The following is a 17,163-nucleotide window of genomic DNA, read 5'->3' as shown; positions in this document are numbered from 1 at the left end:
TATACAGGTGTGAATATAAGCCAGGACACCGACGTCGGGCGCAGGTCCCTTCTCAGCCCTCAGTACAACCCCATTCCCAACAGAACTGAAGCATTGAGAACTGAAACCATGACAAGTATATTAAAATAGTATTTATCGCTTGGAGGATCAGATCAGAGCCAAGCCAAAAAAAAACCATTAAGTGTAACCGTACAACAGTGTCTTTCTTTTTCCAGTTCTCTGGTAGTTATTTAAACTCAGACATGAAGGCACAGCTTTAAACATTCAGAATTTTACACAGATGTCCACATGCACGTCCCTACAGGCCGGTACCGAACAGACACGTATGCGGCGACATCTTCTGGTGGCGGACTGCCTCAGAGCACGGCCAGGCTGCAGAGGAGGCCGCTCGGCACCGCCACGGCTGGCGCGGGGCGCAGGAGGGACGTTCCCCAGCAGGCGACGAACTGCTCCGGCTGGGTGAGGGGCTTGGGCGCCATTTCCTCGGACGGGAGGCTGCCGGACGGCGCCGGGGAAGGGCGCCAGGGTGGCGGCGCGGCTCGCACTTCTTCAGGGCCTCTTCTCCAGTGGGGCGTCCGACAGCGGCTCCGCCGTGCCCTCAGGGGGCTGCCGGGGCACGGGGGGCTGGAAGAGGGGCCAGTAGATGTAGAGCCCGCTGGCCACGCCGAGCGCCACGGCCAGCGCCACCTGGGGCAGCGGGAGCCGCCCCCACATGCCGGCAGGGGGCGTTGCAACACCCGCGCCCACACACCCAGACACGCGCGGGAGGCGCCTCGGCCTCTCCGCGCTCTTCGGCAGCACCTTCGGCCCCCGGAGGGGAGAGAAAAGGTGAGGGCGGCAGGACGCTCGGCGCTCCCCGCCTCGGGACTGCCTCGCCCCACAGCCTCGAGCGGCGCCTGCCGGACCCGGTACCCCTCACCTGAAGGACGGGGAAACCACGGAGCGGAAGGCCTCCCTTCGCTAGAGTGACCGGAAGGGTGTACCGGCGTGTCGTGAGCTGACGCATGCGCCGCCGCCGGTGGAGGCCCGCCCCCGCGGATGGAGGCGGCAGGTGGGCTGTTGGCGCGAGCTCGGGCGCGGCGGACTGAGGCGGTGCGGCTCCGCCAGCGGCGGTCGGTGCTGTACGGCGCTCCCGGCGGGCAGCGAGGCACCGGTAAGCCGGGCGGGGTGGCTTCGCCAGCGGCGGTCGGTGCTGTATGACGTACGGCGTCCCCGGCGAGCAGCGAGGCACCGGTAAGCAGGGACGGGGTGCGGCGTCCCGCTGACGGCCACCTTGCCTCCCACAGGCCCTGCCAGCGGTCCGGCCCCGCCGCCGCTGCTGGCGCTGACGGTGGCGCTGCGGATACTGAACTGCTTCCTGGTGCGGACCAGCTTCGTCCCGGACGAGTACTGGCAGTCGCTGGAAGTAGCGCATCGGATGGTCTTCAAATATCCTTGGCGGTACCGGCCTCGCGGGGCACGGCCCAGCTCCCCGGGCGCCCCACCGCCCCTGCCCGACCGGGGGCTACGGCCGAGCGCCCCAAGGGGCAGCGGCGCTCGGGAGAGAGACTTCTGTGGCAGTAAGGCGCTAGCCTGACCGGTCACAGAACCCCGCTGCTTTTGGCCACGAGGGTATTGTCTCGGCCCGGGCACGTCGGGGAGTAACACAGCTCGAATGAAGCGCCTTGTTTCAGTTGATCATGATCTATCCTTAATATTAATAATTATGGCTACCTGACTTGGGAGTGGGCCAACGGCTTAAGAGGCTATTCCTACCCACTGATCTTTGCGATCATCTACAAAGCGTTGCAGCTACTGGCCAAGGATGATGTCCAACTGCTGGTGAGTATTGTCAAAACACACATCCGCTACTAAAATTCAATTTAAAAGTATTGTATTCATATTCAGTGTGTTTTTATCACTGTCTAGGAGAAATACAAAGCCTTGAATCTGGCAATTAGAGATGTATGAGCACAGACATCTCACTGAAGTGTTTCACGTGGGTGCATAACTTGTTCATAGATCTCCAGTCACAGTACTGATGCCTGTAACTGCAGAGTATTATTCTTGGCCTCCATCACTCTCCTTGAGTTTCATACTGATACGAAACCGTATGCCACTACAGCATATTTGCTCAGTTTTCCAAAGTGTTTAATAATATATATATTTGTACTAAACTCAGTAACAACAGCCCCTTTTGACTTATATTGGAGATGAATGGCAAAGAATTCTACTTTCAATTTCTGAATACTCACAGTTGGACTTTAGACTGTGTTTTAGCAGAAATACTAGTCTTAACAAAGGACCTTACTTTCTCTTTAAAAAAAAAAACACATTAAAAGCTGTAGAGAATATAACACTAATTCACTATTTTCACACCTGAACAGTCATTCACTAATTCAGTAGTAATCTCTTCGAACTTGGAATTTAACAGGTTTGTTATAAGTAAAATTTTCTCTCTGCTTACACAGATATGGGTCCCTAGAGTTGTACAGGCAGTCCTGGCTGCTTTTGCTGATGTGAAGCTTTACTCATTAGTGCGACACCTTGAAAATGCAGAAACAGCAAAGTGCGTGGTAAGTCTCAGCCTTTAAAACCATTTTATGCATGTTAATAACGACCATTTGTCACAGTGTAAATGACAGCAAAATGATAAGTCATACCTTGAACTATTATCACCTTCATTTAAAACTACAGAAACTGTTTTAACATTTCTCTCTGTGCATCCTGTTGTTCCTAATTATTTTCAGTGCTTCTGCCAGCTGTGTTCCTGGTTTACATGGTATTCCTGTACCAGAACCCTAACAAATACCATGGAAACTCTTCTTACCATGTTTGCTCTTTCCTACTATCCGATCAAAGGTTCCAAGACAGGGAGCAGGTGAGAAACCTTCTACTAAGAGTACTCATAATTTTTGGCTTGGGATAACAATCTACTGATGCTGTATAAAATGATAATGCTTATCTTAAAATATAAGGCAACCAAAACCACCTGATTCATGTAGCAGGAGCTCTAGATCACAGAAGGAACAGCAATTGCAGTATTTCCTCTAAAATTTTTTTAAGCGGTGATATAGCTGGTATGTAAAATTCTCCAGTGTCTGTATGCAAAGTATCACTTTATGGGAAATTTTCATTTAAACTTTAAAAGACTGGAATTTGATAAACTTTTTTCTTATGTTCCCTCATTCTAGTTGCAAATATTTAGCTTTGATAGCATTTGCAGTTGTTATTCGTCCCACTGCTATTATCCCATGGATACCTTTGGTCTTCAGTCATTTTTTGCAAGAACAGAGGAAAGCAGACTTTATCCTGCACAACTGCATTCCAGTTGGGTAAGTTCTTTCTGAATTTAAACTATGACTGTGCACAGCTATATCTTGATTGATTTTACCACTGCAAAGGCACACAACCAAAAAAGTGGATTGCGGGGGGGGGGGGAAGTCCTTTTGAAAAAGTGTAAAGAAGGGGCAATCTTCCTTTAAATTAATGTATATACTGCAAGGAAGCACTAGGAGAGATTTCATGAGTATGAGACACAAACAGCATTCCAGCTTAATCTGGGATTGTGCCAAGGATACCAGGTGACAGCAACTGGCCACGAGTATGGACCATCTCAAAAAAGATAAGGAACCAGGGAGCTTTCACAGCTATTTGGAGAACAGTAGAATCTGATACAAAAGCAATTCAGGCAGTGTCAGTGCAACCAACTTTCCATTTTTGCAGATTGGTCACAATAGGAACCTCTTTAATAATTGACCGTGTGTTTTTTGGTGAGGTAAGTTGTTTTAAACTTGACTTATAAGATTGGGGTTTAGCATTTTAATGCGGATGGCTGTTTCAGACTCCCCTAGCTTCTGTTATTTCTGTGTCTAGCCTATGATCTCTAAATATATCCTAAACTGTAAACCCTTGAACACTGACTTCTCAGTTATTTTAAATGACAGACTGTTACTTAAAATCAGTATGATCAGCCCTCAATAAATCAATAGTTACCAAAAAACTACAAAACTTAGAACTATTTGTAAGTATAACTTACACAGAAGTGTGTAACTTAACTGCTTAAGAGAGGAAGACTGTGACAAGTCTTAATAGGAAAAAACCCCGAAAGTAAAAATGAAAACGCTGTATCATTTAAGGCCAGTGATGACTGTAATTCAATTTAGATGTTGGTTTTCACTTTGGATTTGTATCTAACTCTTCATGCTGCCCCAAATCTCCCAGTGGGTACTGGTTCAGCTGAACTTCCTGAAATTCAACGTGCTACAGAATTTGGGAACATTTTACGGATCTCAACCTTGGCACTGGTACTTCACTCAGGGACTACCAGTCATCTTGGGTACCCATCTGCCTTTCTTTATTCATGGCTGTGTGCTGGCACCACAACGGTATCGCATCCTTCTAATGGCAGTGATTTGGACAGTGTTGGTATACAGGTAATTTCTCCTAAGTGTAACTACTAACTTTCACTGGTTGTGTTCTTTTCAAAGCTCACGTCCTCTCTAGAACAAAAAAAGCACAGTAATCAGGTTAAGTGATAGGAAGCTTTGAACTATTCAAACATTCCAAGAAATGCCATCAATTATACAATAGTTTCTAGAATTTTATGTAATACTACTTCTTGTATCGTTACTGAACACGTATTTTTAGAATTGCTTAGACCCTTAAAGAATAAAATAATTCAGCATGAAATTCAATGGAAAATGGGGAAAAAAGAAAACACACCACCCCAATGCTCTATCACCTAACAGCGTTTAGGCAACAACAGAACTAGTTGGAAAACTGTTTACTAGAAGCCTGTTAACAAAAATACAATTTCATTTGGTTCTTTAATACATCTCCAGTGAGATGAGATGTTCTCAGCCTATAAAACTTAGTCCATTCACAACTCTACACACAGCTCTTAACATTTATCATAGGACTGTATGTCTCATTTTAAATTGAAAAGTAGAAGAAAAGGTAAGCTGTTTCTAAAGCATCAGAATTAAATATAAACGAGAGACACATTTTCAGACAAGAAAAGATACAGCAAATTAATAAATACTAAGTAATAAATGGTATTAGACAACAGTAGTAACAGAATACAGCAAAACAGCAGTCAGGCTGCACGTGCCATCTCTTCTTTCAGTCCAGCTTGAAACTGGATGTAGCTCTAGTGGTTTTAGGCCTTTCTTATCTCCCTTAGTCTTGCAAGAACCTGTTTGGTTCCCATGACACTAGTCTTGCAGTAGTCCCCAAAAAAGCCCCAAAGTTGCCATGGGAAATTGTATTAGCAGAGGTGAATGTTACTTTGTTAGATACAAATGTGTACTCGAATATTAGCTTCTCATCAACACTTTTTATTGTGTTTTATTACAGAAAGTGAATTGGTGAAGTACTAGCTAAGTTATATCTAGTAATCATAGAATGAGACTGCTTAATTGGTAGTGTAGTAGCCAGGTACTTCTATTAGTGCTTGGTTTAAACTGACCAAATAATCTTAATTTGAATGTACTAGTTATGTTCTTAAGAAGTAACAATTTGGATTTTTACTTTAAACTGCTTCAATGCCAAAAGCTTTTTAGTATATGCAAGTGCTTTTCTTCCAGTCCCCCATGCTCTAAAACACATTTTGTCAAAAGAACCAATGTATTTAATTTTCTCGCTGTAGTATTATATCTGTTTTATTACAGCATGCTGAGCCATAAAGAATTCAGATTCATCTATCCAGTACTGCCATTTTGCATGGTCTTTTGCGGTAAGCATTGGTTTCAAATGTCTTGCAACCTATGCTGTACATAATTTTTGCCTAAAGAGAGACTGTTAATAGTCAACTTAGGTATTTGACAAAGGATTCTTAGAACTAGCCTAACCTTTTCTTACAGCTAGGAAAAGAAAAAACAATGAGGAACACAGCAAGTGACTGAAACACAGATGGAGAATCCTTAGCATGGATAAAAAATTTGAAAAAATATGAAAATTGCCTCAGCAACTCCTAACTTTTTAGCAATGTCACCCTTACAGTGAACTTTGCTCCTTGGTTCCTTTCTAGTACTTTTCCACCTGTTCTCTCAAATATACCCTGACAAATGCCTTTGAGTATGCAACAAAAAGCTGAAGTAATCAAAACCTAAAATTTTCCTTTTCTAGATTCAGGTGTGTTAGTAGATGATGCTAGTTTTCTGTCTGCTCTTGACTAAATACCAGCTGGAGGCTACTTCCCACGGAAGTTCTAGAGCAGTTAATGTGATAGGTTTTTCCTTCAGGCCTAGCAAGGTCAATTTGTTAAAACAGGAATAGGGTCCCTAAACTAATGTGGTTAACCTAAAAATTAATTAAAAAGAATCTGTCCACAATTCACACTGAAAGCATATTGCTTTTGCTATGAAGATTTTGCTGATACTTAAATGGATACTTTATAAGTTACTGTTAGTTTTTTTTTCCTGTTTTGTGTGTTTTGTTTTGGTTTTTTTTAAAACACAGAAGAGACCCTTATAAGGAAGTGTTTTATATTTTACAAAAACTAGGTATGAACTACAGTAGTGAATCTGTAGAAGATAAAAATAATGGTGTAAAGTCTAGTATGCTGAAAAGTTATAAAAGGAAGATGAATAGTTCTTTAGTTTAAATACAAGTTCAAAACAGATGAATCAATGAACATTGTCATTTTCTTCAACCTGTTTTGCTAGTCTAAACAAGAATACATCTTATTTCAATAATTTTGCTCTCAGCTGAGATCAGATACATCATAGGTATTGGCTTTGTTCAATAGCATATTTCGGATGACCCAGATATTTCAGATGATGCAGATAAATTCCAATCAGATCACTTTTTTGTTAATATCCCTCTTAACAATCATGTCTAAAGGCATGGGATCATTACACAATTTATCAAGAGAGATTTATCATCTGTGTGGATACTTCAGTAAAGAAAAAAATTACAAAAGTTATTTCTGATAACTCAGTGATTACAAAGAGGTCCTTAAATTGCGCAAAACAATATAAATAAAAGCAGAAAAACCCCCACATAAATATCATGCTTGGAAATTACTACTTAAAGAGCAATTCACAAAAGCTGTAAAAAAAATGCCTATAATAGAATGTTTTCCACCCATGTTTAAACCAGAGACTAATTAGTGCACTTTGTTTTCCTCTGAGATAATGATCTGCAATTTGTCAGAACAGACCAACTGAAGACTAATATAACTTACTTGTTACTAACTTCTGAAACAGGCCTGTCCAACTTGTTTCTTGTGATTCAGTAAAGGTGGTCACAGAGCTAGGCTGCCTAAAATATTTTTATCTCCTAATACTGGCAAGTACATGACTTAGTAAGGGTTTCCAGACTGGCTGCAACATGAAGCTGTCTTCTGTGCCAGGTTCATTTAAGTTGTGGTTGTGAGAAATAGGTTTATACAGCTATCTCCCACCAGGAGAAGTGTCTTTTCCTATTATTAGCTTCTTCAAGGAAAGCAGGGATGGGAGATGGGAAAGATGGAAGAGTGAGCTTTTCCAAGGATAGTAGCTCAAAATGAATAACAGAATGCTGTAGCTTTCAGCATGTTGGAGAAAAAGAATACTACAGCTGTACCCAAATACATGTAGTTACTGTTTATTCTGGCTCTACTTGGACATGCGTGAATCAGAACACATCAGTAAGTTGCAAAATACCATTCATCCAAACTACCAAATGGAGTATTTTCCCCCACAAGAAATTAAAATTAAGCTCTAAAGAGATAAAGCACTGGCTTTGAAATAGTACTTCTGTACTTGAAAAGTCAGGTATGGGCTTAGCATTTACACTGTTAAATCCAAGAGTTTATAGTAAGGGCAATAACGTCTAACCTTTGAATTACCATTCAAAGAGTAAAGACTGGAAGAACACCGTATCAAAATACCTCAAAGCAAGGTGGTGTTATCAGCTGAATAATAGATTTCCAGTAAGCTACAGTACTTTCAAAAATACTGTGTGGAACTGTTAGTGTTTGTGTATCTCTAAAACTTACTCAGATGTTTCTTTAGGACAATCTTTGAAACACCTGAAAGCATGGAAGAAATCTGCAGCAAGTTTCCTTCTTCTATCAAACTTATTCCCAGCCCTGTATACAGGCTTGATTCACCAGCGAGGCTCTCTTGATGTTATGAGTCACATACAGCAGCTCTGCAATAGCTCTTACCAGTCACAAGCTTATGTCTTCATCATGATGCCATGCCACTCTACTCCATTTTACAGGTATTAAAATAGTTAAGTGTGCTACATTAAAATCTATACACTTAAGCAGAAATTAAGATTTTGGGGTTTTGCCCTAAACTTAATAAATTAAGATGGATGAACATTTACAGGAAGAGTTTTGGTTTTTCATACAGTCAGTACAGTATGAATAGGGGAAATAAGCCAAATGCTTATACCACAGATAAAATTCAGCATCTAAGATTTATTCAGTTTTTGTAATAGCTTTGTATGAGGATATGCACTAAGTCTTATGACTTCTGAAAGTAAGTTTTACTGCTTCATTATGGTAACTTCTGTACCAAAACTAAAGACTAATTGTTACAGTCAAACTGTATTAATTTTACTTATATTTCTGCTGAAGAGTAAAGAAATGTAAATACATTGACTGAGGTCACTATTCCAAAAAGGTTGCAATAGATCCTGGCAAGTAAACAAAATGTTGATCTAAACAGTGAAGCCGATATGGAAAAGTATCTTTTAAAGAAACTGATGTTAGGCAGATGGTATTTTTACTAAGATAAATCTGCCTTCTGTAAACGGCTAACATCAGTCACAGCAGTTTGGAGCTGAATCCACTTGTACTACTTTTGCTTTCGTATGAAGTACAGAAGGGAAGGAAATATGCCTCGGGGGGAAAAACCTAATTATTTAAAAATAACTCAGTCAAAACCAAAATTAAGTTATGAGCCATTTCAAATCTTATATTGGTCAGTTTATCCTGAAGTGTTTGTTTTGTTTTTCTCCCTAGTCATGTTCACTGTCCTCTAAAAATGAGATTCCTTCAGTGTCCCCCAGACCTAACTGGAAATGAGAGCTATATTGATGAAGCAGATGTATTTTACTCTAATCCACTTGCCTGGCTTAATAAGGAGTTTTACAATGATACATTATTACCCAGTCACTTGATCTTCTTCAGTGTGCTAGAACAGGTATGGTAAGTGCAAGACGAAACAAACTAGTTTTGAGATCAAGTTAAAAAATAAATTAGTGGAGAGTTATAGTTAAGATTTTTGAAAATTGTTGTTCTCAACTTTTTAGAACACAGCTTCAATTGAAATTCAACTCTTTGAACTCTGTAGTCCATAATATAGTACAAATACTATTCCAGTGATACATACTTAACATTCACATACGCCCTCTCCTCTGCAAATTATATATGCCATAAAGTAATGTTATATGGAATCCCCCCTCAAGCCATATTAAAACAAATGTTCCCAGAACAACATACTTTTAAGTAAGCAACAATGACAAGCAAAACTGCCTGCAGTCATAGTACCTTTTCCCCCTCCATTCTTTTATGAAGCCAATGTACTTAAAAGAGTGTCTGGTGAATATCCACTCTGGACAGGATCAAGCAGGATAGGTACCGCTTTTTCTAGCAGTCTTTCCTAAAATAAAGGATAAAACTTCCAGGGGACAGTTGAATTGATGGTTTTCAGAAGGCTTTGGAACACTGTTCTAATACTCCCAACTACATTTTCTGGCTGTGGAAACTAACATATGTTCGTTTACAGGAAATATCACCATTTCTAGCTTTAAGGGGCTATGAGAAAATGGCTACTGTCTTTCATACTCATGTACCTCAAGGACGAGTTGGAAGCCACATCTATGTCTACAGGAAAAAAACTGAAATTAATTATACCTGAAGATCACTTTCTAGACTTAAGACCTAAGGAGATCACTTTTGCATAGCAGTACTATGCTTAGAAGATCTTGTACTACAGAAAGGAGAGAGTAGTGAGTCTGAAACTGGGTAAGTCAAATGGGGAAGTCTGATTAGGCAGCCATTTGCTGTCTGGAAACACCTAAACCTCTTCCTGAAGGCAACCCCAGTAGCAGTATGGCAGGGTGGGGGTGTTGACATATCTTACAATACTAGAAAACATCAGGAAGACCAAACTTGCCATATTACTACTTAAACAATAAGAAATTAGATAAGACTGGACCATTTTTATAGAAATATACAGCTATGCTAGACTTATTTTATAAAGACAGACTTTTACCCACAGTGTCTCTTTATTTTTCTTCTACAATATGCAGATAGGCAAGACATTTCAAGTACTTAAATCAGCAAGCTGATTAGAATGCAGCACAGCAAATTCCTCACAATTGAACAGGCTCTTGAACACCACCACCCACCACCACCCCCAAAGACAAGAAGCAAGTGTAAGATTACAAAACACTAGCAAATACATAATGTAGACCTATTTTTTTTAAGGATGAGATGAAGTTAGTACAGCAAACATTGGAGTTAATTATTGATTCATTATGCGTGACTCAAGCTTGAACTACACTACTGGAATGCCAATTAAGCATATTTTTCATACACAAGTCATTGCATGCCTGGTTTCTGCAACAACTCTGCTGGCACCCAAACTATCATCCCTTCCAAAGAACAGTTAAAGCCAAATATGCAAATTAGAAAGCTTGACTTCTGTCTTCTAATAAAAATGTGTAAAAATCAAATTATTCACAGAAAAATCTTTCATCTTGCTGCTTTTTGAAAAAACATTAGTTTCCAGAGGATGAGAATTATTAATTCTAATGTTATTTTTACCATAAATTACTCAATATTTTGGATCAAAGGGTAATTGCCCCAATTCTATTTCAAGATTTGCCATGTGTCTTCCATTAGTGCGACCATGTTTATGCCATTTACCTTCTCGTTTATTACGGTGGTGGTGCTTCTGAGCTTGTTTTTCATGTCTAGAATTTTCAGTTTGTGTAAAAGAAGGCCTTTTAGGTCGACTGCAAGGAGTAAACAAAAGCTTATTACTACTTTTATGAAAGTATTTAAAAACACTCTGAAACACAATTACATCGTCAATAACAGCTTTTAACATGCCAAGGTTGATGGAAACCAAAATTAGTATTAAGAGGTAGTCCTTTCTCTTGTAATCAAAGTGGGGGGTGGCATTTACTTGTTTGTTTAAATCACCAGTAAGTTTGTGTATTTGAAATAAATCCTTTCTAAAAATAAAAGTGCTCTGCAGCTGGTTGCCCAGAATTCTTTTATAGACTGAAGCCATGTAAACAGCTGTTTGATTATCCCTACTGTGATGCTTGAGTGAGGGCTCAAAAATAGATTATTTTTCAGTTATTCTATTACATTCTGCTCTATAAAAATAGTGAAAACCTTACAGTCCTTTAGGAAGGTATGCTTTGTGGAAACATAGACACTTCAGAGGTTTTCATATACAGTAAGTGCATTAATACAGAGAGGGGGCACTGACAAAACACACTCGCTCACAGTGATACAAACATCCCCATTATACTACATGGTATTACATGACTAGCCTCTCTAGCCTTCTGCTAAGGCTGTTTTCATCCTCAGTATCATACAAACGTCTGTGTAATACCATCAGGACATGAATTTGAAGTTATTTTTTAAGTACTTCAATTCATTTTGCAGAAAAACAACTATTTAAACCATTTAAAAATTAAAGATAATTTTAGTAATAAATTAGTAATAGTACTTGGACTATAAAAACAAACATAAAACTTATGTCATGCGTTTGCCAAAACTACACATTAAAAGGCTACTCGGTAGCTGATAATAGAAGTATCATCCTCATGGCTCAGCTTTTAATAAGAGATAGTACCTCACATAATATTTAATAACCCTGAAGTAGTTAAGTATTCAGGCTTCCTGCTGCAATAAAACACACGAAATAAACAATACCAGTCCAAAAGAAAAACCTGACTAAAGAACTGCACATTGGTCTAAATACTAAATATGCATTGCACTGAATAGCAGCACAGGAAGAAGTTCTGTTATATCTACAAGGACTTCTTGTGTATTATATTTTTTCCTTACCTTGTAATTAGTAAAAGAGACTATACAGCCAAATAGCAATGTATTAAAAGCCACATAAAATATATACATAAGCATTCCAGAAAGAGCAAGTTCCCCACAATATATTAAGGCTGCTTTCTTAATTTTCTTTCACCAAGGTCTATGTGATAGCAACAGTCCACCATATCTAGCTCCATTGGGCCAGCCAGGCAGCATACCGCAACCGCTCTGTAGAAGCCCTGAGAATACCATTAGATACAGGGAACAATTCACACCAAGGACCTTTGTAAACAAGTCTGAACAAAATGTAGTCAGGGTCAGGATCTGAACTAAAGCCTGCAATTTGAGTAGCTCTGCTCTGGGCATACAGTAGTCTGGGCATACAGACTAACTCAGTACTATACTAAGCTACAAGAGAGTAGTGAAATTCCTGAAAAGCCAGCAGGGAATATACCTGCCAGAACAGGACCTTGAGATTGCTCAAATATATCCAAAAACCTTCTCGTCTGGAGAAAGAACAAGGAAGTCCTAGTTAATGCTTCTGAGCTAATTATTAATTCCATCTGACAGGCAATCTTAGCCATTCAGTCTAAAGTAATCCTACTTGCAGTTACAGAGTTTTCTAAAGAACTCAGTAGAAATACTAGATTGTGCTACGTACAGTGGATCTGTAGTGCCTTGCAAACTAACATCACACACACACAAAATTTATGTATAAGGTACTACAGATCTACTTCATGTAACACAATCTAGTATGTCCATTGAGTCCTTCAGAAAGTCTTCTAGCGTGGATACATGTATATATACACACTAGAAGACCACCTACTGTAACAAGGACAGCAGCTGCCTTACAAAGACTACTTCATTGCATTAACAAGTTCAGGAAACATGGAAACAAACCTGGGTCCATACTGGGGTAAATTATCATAATGAAAGTAGTATCTGTAGATGTATTTGTCCAAATCCTCAAAAACCTTTTCATTATTATTTTGGTATTCCTTCATATCTTCCAGGTAATCCTTGACATCATTAACAAAATCAGTGAACAACATCTGGTCATGTATAAATAGCCCATTATGAAAAAACTTATTGATGAAATTTTCTAGTTCTCTCCAGTGATGAAAGTTACATACAACTTGTTGCAAATACTTTTTCATTAGCCGATTAAATTCATCCACCCTGATAGGATCTGATACTCTGTTAAAGAGACTAATGAATTCTTGATGAGCACATTCAAAAATACCAGAGCAGCCCTTTAGGACAAAGTGATGTTTTCTATTACACAAAGGATCATTGGGACATTTCTGTGAATCTGTATCTTTTTCAAATGTTGTAAACTGATGTTTTCTTCCATCTTTGAATTCTTTTGGCATGTTAGGTCCCCTGTAATGCATGTGCTTCAGATTCTCGTAAGAGTTATGTTCTCGGTAAAATGAGCGAGCTTTCTTGTTTGCCTCACGTCTTTTATCATCATTTGACTTCTTTTCAAAGATGTTTTTTGTGCTATCTTTGAAGTGTCTGAATGTAGACTTTACAGAATCAGAGAATTTTTTCAGGTTTTCTTTCACTGCTTCTTTAGCCTGCTTAATCTTTTCTTTATGGTGTCTTACAAACTCTTTTGTGGAATTTTTCATTGCATCAAAAGTTTCTTTAACCGAACCAAAAAATGATTCCTTTGATTTCTTTTTAGCCTTAATTTGGCCTTTAGCACCTTTCTTCTGTTGTCCCTTTTCAATCATTTCTTGTTTTTCAGTTTGGTCTTTTGCTTCAACATACAGCTTCTCCCATAAGTCAGAGCGCTGTTGCTCAAAGTTTAGCTTTTTTTCTAGTTCTGCTAGTCTTCCTCGCAGAATTTCTATTTCTTGATTTTCTCTTAATGTATCATCATCAGCATTGTCAGGTGCTTGATGAGAACTTAACTGTTCCAGTTCTTTTTTAAAAGCTTCTGTAACATGACGTTCTTTGTCCAGTTCTCTCCTTAACATCTGTGCCTCTGCAAAGAGTGTTTCCTTTTGCCTAAGAAAATTGTGGTTTCTTTGCTTTTCCTCTTCCAGATGTTCCCTTAGTTTCTGATTTTCCATTACAATAGACTCAGTGCTAGTACCTTTATCTTCTAAGTTTCGAATTTGTTGTCTTAGCTTCCTTAATTCTTCCTGAAGTGAGGCCAAAGCTTTTTCTTCCTTCTCTAGAGATTGTCTTAAGTGCTGATTTTCTGCAGCAAGACTTTTTTTTTGAGATTCAAAGGATTTCTTCTCCACCTCAGTAGAGGTCAAACATGCGACAAGATCTCCCTTGGGTGACTAACGCAAATAAAAAGAAAACAAGCAAAAATATTACAGTTAGAATTGTTACAATTTCAGCTAGAAAGATGGAAGACCAAGGTAGCCCAGACAGAGTTTACTTATTTTGGATGCAGTAACACATGTTGCAGCAAGATGCAAAAATAGAGCTAGTTTGTTTATCTCAGATATACACACAAACACCTTCTTGGCAACAAAGACCATGCAAGCAGCTCCCCCTTCCAACCAGCAGTCATCACCCCTCACTTGTATTGGTTTAACTAGCTGAAGGATAGCAAACTGGGTACGTGAGTTGATCCATCTTAAAAGGAAATTAAAACCTGTGTGTTTGCTGTTGATTTATGTTCAGCAAACTGGGTTTACAGATTATGAAACCAAATATGTAAGCAGAAGCAAGGGCATTCAACAGCTGGGGCAGAAATTCAGGAGCAGATTTTGAACCAAATTTGCTACTGAAAATACGTGTTCATGTAACTATATCCTAGCACAAATGGATTTCCCCAGCCTCTTGGCATCCTTGACAAACTCTGTAACTAAACATATTGAATTATGTATAAATGCCGTTATCAGCAACATAAAAGAAAACTTAGGAAAAAAAAATACACGGATACACAAAGCATTCCCTAATCTTCTCTCTGAATGGTCTAACAGTAAAAACCTAAAAGTACAGGTTAAGTATTTTAAAAAATTAATAACCATTGCCAATTTAGAAAGCAAATTCACAAAACCTGTAGGTTCAACCTGTAATAGGTTTTTACCAGCATGTTCTACTTCAGCTGTCTTCATTAATGACAGCCTGGCATTATGTCATAAGGCAAGAGACAGTCTGTGTCCAGATAACTCCTAAACTATATACATGAAAACCAGTATGTTTAAACATGTTCCAATAGCAAGTTTGATCAAAATACAAAGTCTTTGTCAAGAATTCAGGGGAAAGAGAAAATTACATTCTCATAAAAAACTTAAAGAAAAAAATGTAATGGATTTGTGTGATAATTTCACTTTGTGAAAGTTACACACAAAGACAGAATAACCTAATGACTTCCAGCTAAACTCATACCAACCCCCACTTTATGATGCACTTTATCTCCTTGCTCTTGTTGGCACTGGTAAAGGTCATCTTTCATATCCTTTAATTCACGTGTCTTTGTCATCAGCTGCTGACGTTTCTGGATCTGTATTGTACCTACAAAGATAAACTTTTTTTTGATAGTCTGACTTACATTAAGTAGTCAGAGGAACAGATGAGCCTAAACATCATCTTCATTTTCTCTGCAAATTCAAAAGCATTCTTACCTTGCATTTTCTGCCCAGTACTTACTAGTAACTGTTTAGCTGTAACAAAATATAGATTATAAAAACAGACTGTTACATACTGATTCTGTTTCTTCCAATGATAAGCAATTTCTCAAACAGATTCAAAAATATGCTGTCTTTTATTTGATGATAACAAATGAAGGAATTTTGGAACACTACACAGAAATAAGTTAGATACAAACCAACAGAAGTTATGCAGGAAAGGATATGTGTGGGTTTTCGGTCTTTTTTTTAGTAACATGGAAGCCAATCAGGATAGAAGGGAGACCATTAGCCTATGGTATTATCCATTTCAGAACTACAACTTTTACTGTTAAGTAGTTACACAAGTAAGAGGTTCTTAACACAGTATTTAAATTTTCATGCCCAAACACAGTTATTATACACTGCTCATGAAGCAGCAGGTAGGTGCAGGCACTGCCTTGTCCACGAGTGAAGGCTGAAGAGTAAGCAAATACCCTGTCTTTCAATTTTCAGATAAAGGCTGAGACACACTACTTTTCTGAAAAACATTTTTAATGTACTAGCCAGCAATTTTTTCTGTCAAGTAAAGCTTCTTTACTGGTACTTCCCTACTTACATACACATTCTGTAAGTCCTAACACTCATGTAGTTTTTATTTCTTTGCTTTTGAGATTCTCTTGAATTGACTCTACAGCAGATGGCAACAGCAAGTTTTAGGTACTTCTTTCAAAACCAATGCAGCATATGCAGAGTTCTATTTCTATATTTAAAGGGGGGTGTGTGTATTATTAAACAGAAGAAATTCTATAAATACTATTATACTGAGAAATCTTTTGTGCTCTCAATTTCTATTTAACATTGTCAAGTATGAACTTAAAAACAGACAATGTTCTATTAAACCAAGTTGAACTCAGTAGATCGATTCAGCTGAAGTAAAGCAATGTCTTTACAGCAATGGTTTTAAGTTTGCAGAGTCCCAATAAACACTTAGTGGGAGCATAGTTCCCTGTATAAGGGAATTTTAAGTATACTGACAGTATACTTAACAGACAGATTTGTTTTTCTTAGTTATGTTTTATAGATACTTTTGAAGAAGTCCATTCCTAAGAATCTGAGGACTGCCTCTGAAAAATCATTTAATTTAAAGGGTTCACGTTAAGAGGAAGCTGAATTACAGAACAACACTTAAACTGTTTCTCTCCTTACCAAGAATCATAATTTAGATACAGTAAGCAAGACTGACATTTAGCAACCAGAAAGGGCAGCAAAGATGCTGAAAATGCACATAATGAGGTAACATTCATCAGTAATTGGTTTGTGTTTCCAGCTGGTACTCTAAATCACAGTATCCTTCAGATTACTTAATCTGTCCACATCACTAGAATTACAGCAATATTCCCTTTTGCAGATTCTGGTTAAAGAAAAAAAAAAAGAAAAATCTGAATGTCCATAAGGAGACACGCCTCTGGCAAGGGCTTCCTGACTTTAGCTTTTACAGTTACCTATTTTCCTGGAAAGCTTGCCCTCTTCCAGATCTCCTTCACAGAGCATCATAAAGCCAGCTAACTCAGTTTAATACTGATTAGGATACAGTTA

General features: G+C 38.8%; 2 protein-coding genes across 6 annotated transcripts in view; one reads left to right on the top strand and one right to left on the bottom strand.

Annotated features, from left to right (window-relative positions):
- Window positions 1-1,417: 1,417 nt before the first annotated feature.
- PIGB (phosphatidylinositol glycan anchor biosynthesis class B) lies at window positions 1,418-11,172 on the top strand. The gene is made up of 11 exons (XM_075100954.1): window positions 1,418-1,559; window positions 1,688-1,821; window positions 2,451-2,555; window positions 2,730-2,860; window positions 3,174-3,314; window positions 3,706-3,757; window positions 4,204-4,415; window positions 5,652-5,716; window positions 7,980-8,190; window positions 8,939-9,119; window positions 9,705-11,172. The coding sequence occupies exons 1-11, from the start codon at window positions 1,418-1,420 to the stop codon at window positions 9,834-9,836; spliced, it is 1,506 nt and encodes a 501-aa protein (XP_074957055.1). The 3' UTR covers window positions 9,837-11,172.
- CCPG1 (cell cycle progression 1) overlaps window positions 10,188-17,163 on the bottom strand; it is a 25,822-nt gene continuing 18,846 nt past the window's right edge. For all 5 annotated transcript variants that reach the window (XM_075100317.1, XM_075100316.1, XM_075100315.1 and 2 more), the window contains 3 exons: window positions 15,351-15,472; window positions 12,887-14,286; window positions 10,188-10,938 (listed from right to left, as the gene is read on the bottom strand). In XM_075100317.1, the coding sequence (XP_074956418.1) occupies window positions 10,758-10,938; window positions 12,887-14,286; window positions 15,351-15,472 (1,703 nt within the window). In that variant the 3' untranslated portion in view covers window positions 10,188-10,757. The remainder of the gene's footprint in view (window positions 10,939-12,886; window positions 14,287-15,350; window positions 15,473-17,163) is intronic.

The sequence above is a fragment of the Phalacrocorax aristotelis genome, chromosome 7 (assembly GCF_949628215.1).
Source record: "Phalacrocorax aristotelis chromosome 7, bGulAri2.1, whole genome shotgun sequence".
NCBI lineage: Eukaryota > Metazoa > Chordata > Aves > Suliformes > Phalacrocoracidae > Phalacrocorax > Phalacrocorax aristotelis.
This window is presented reverse-complemented; position numbering and strand designations above follow the sequence as displayed.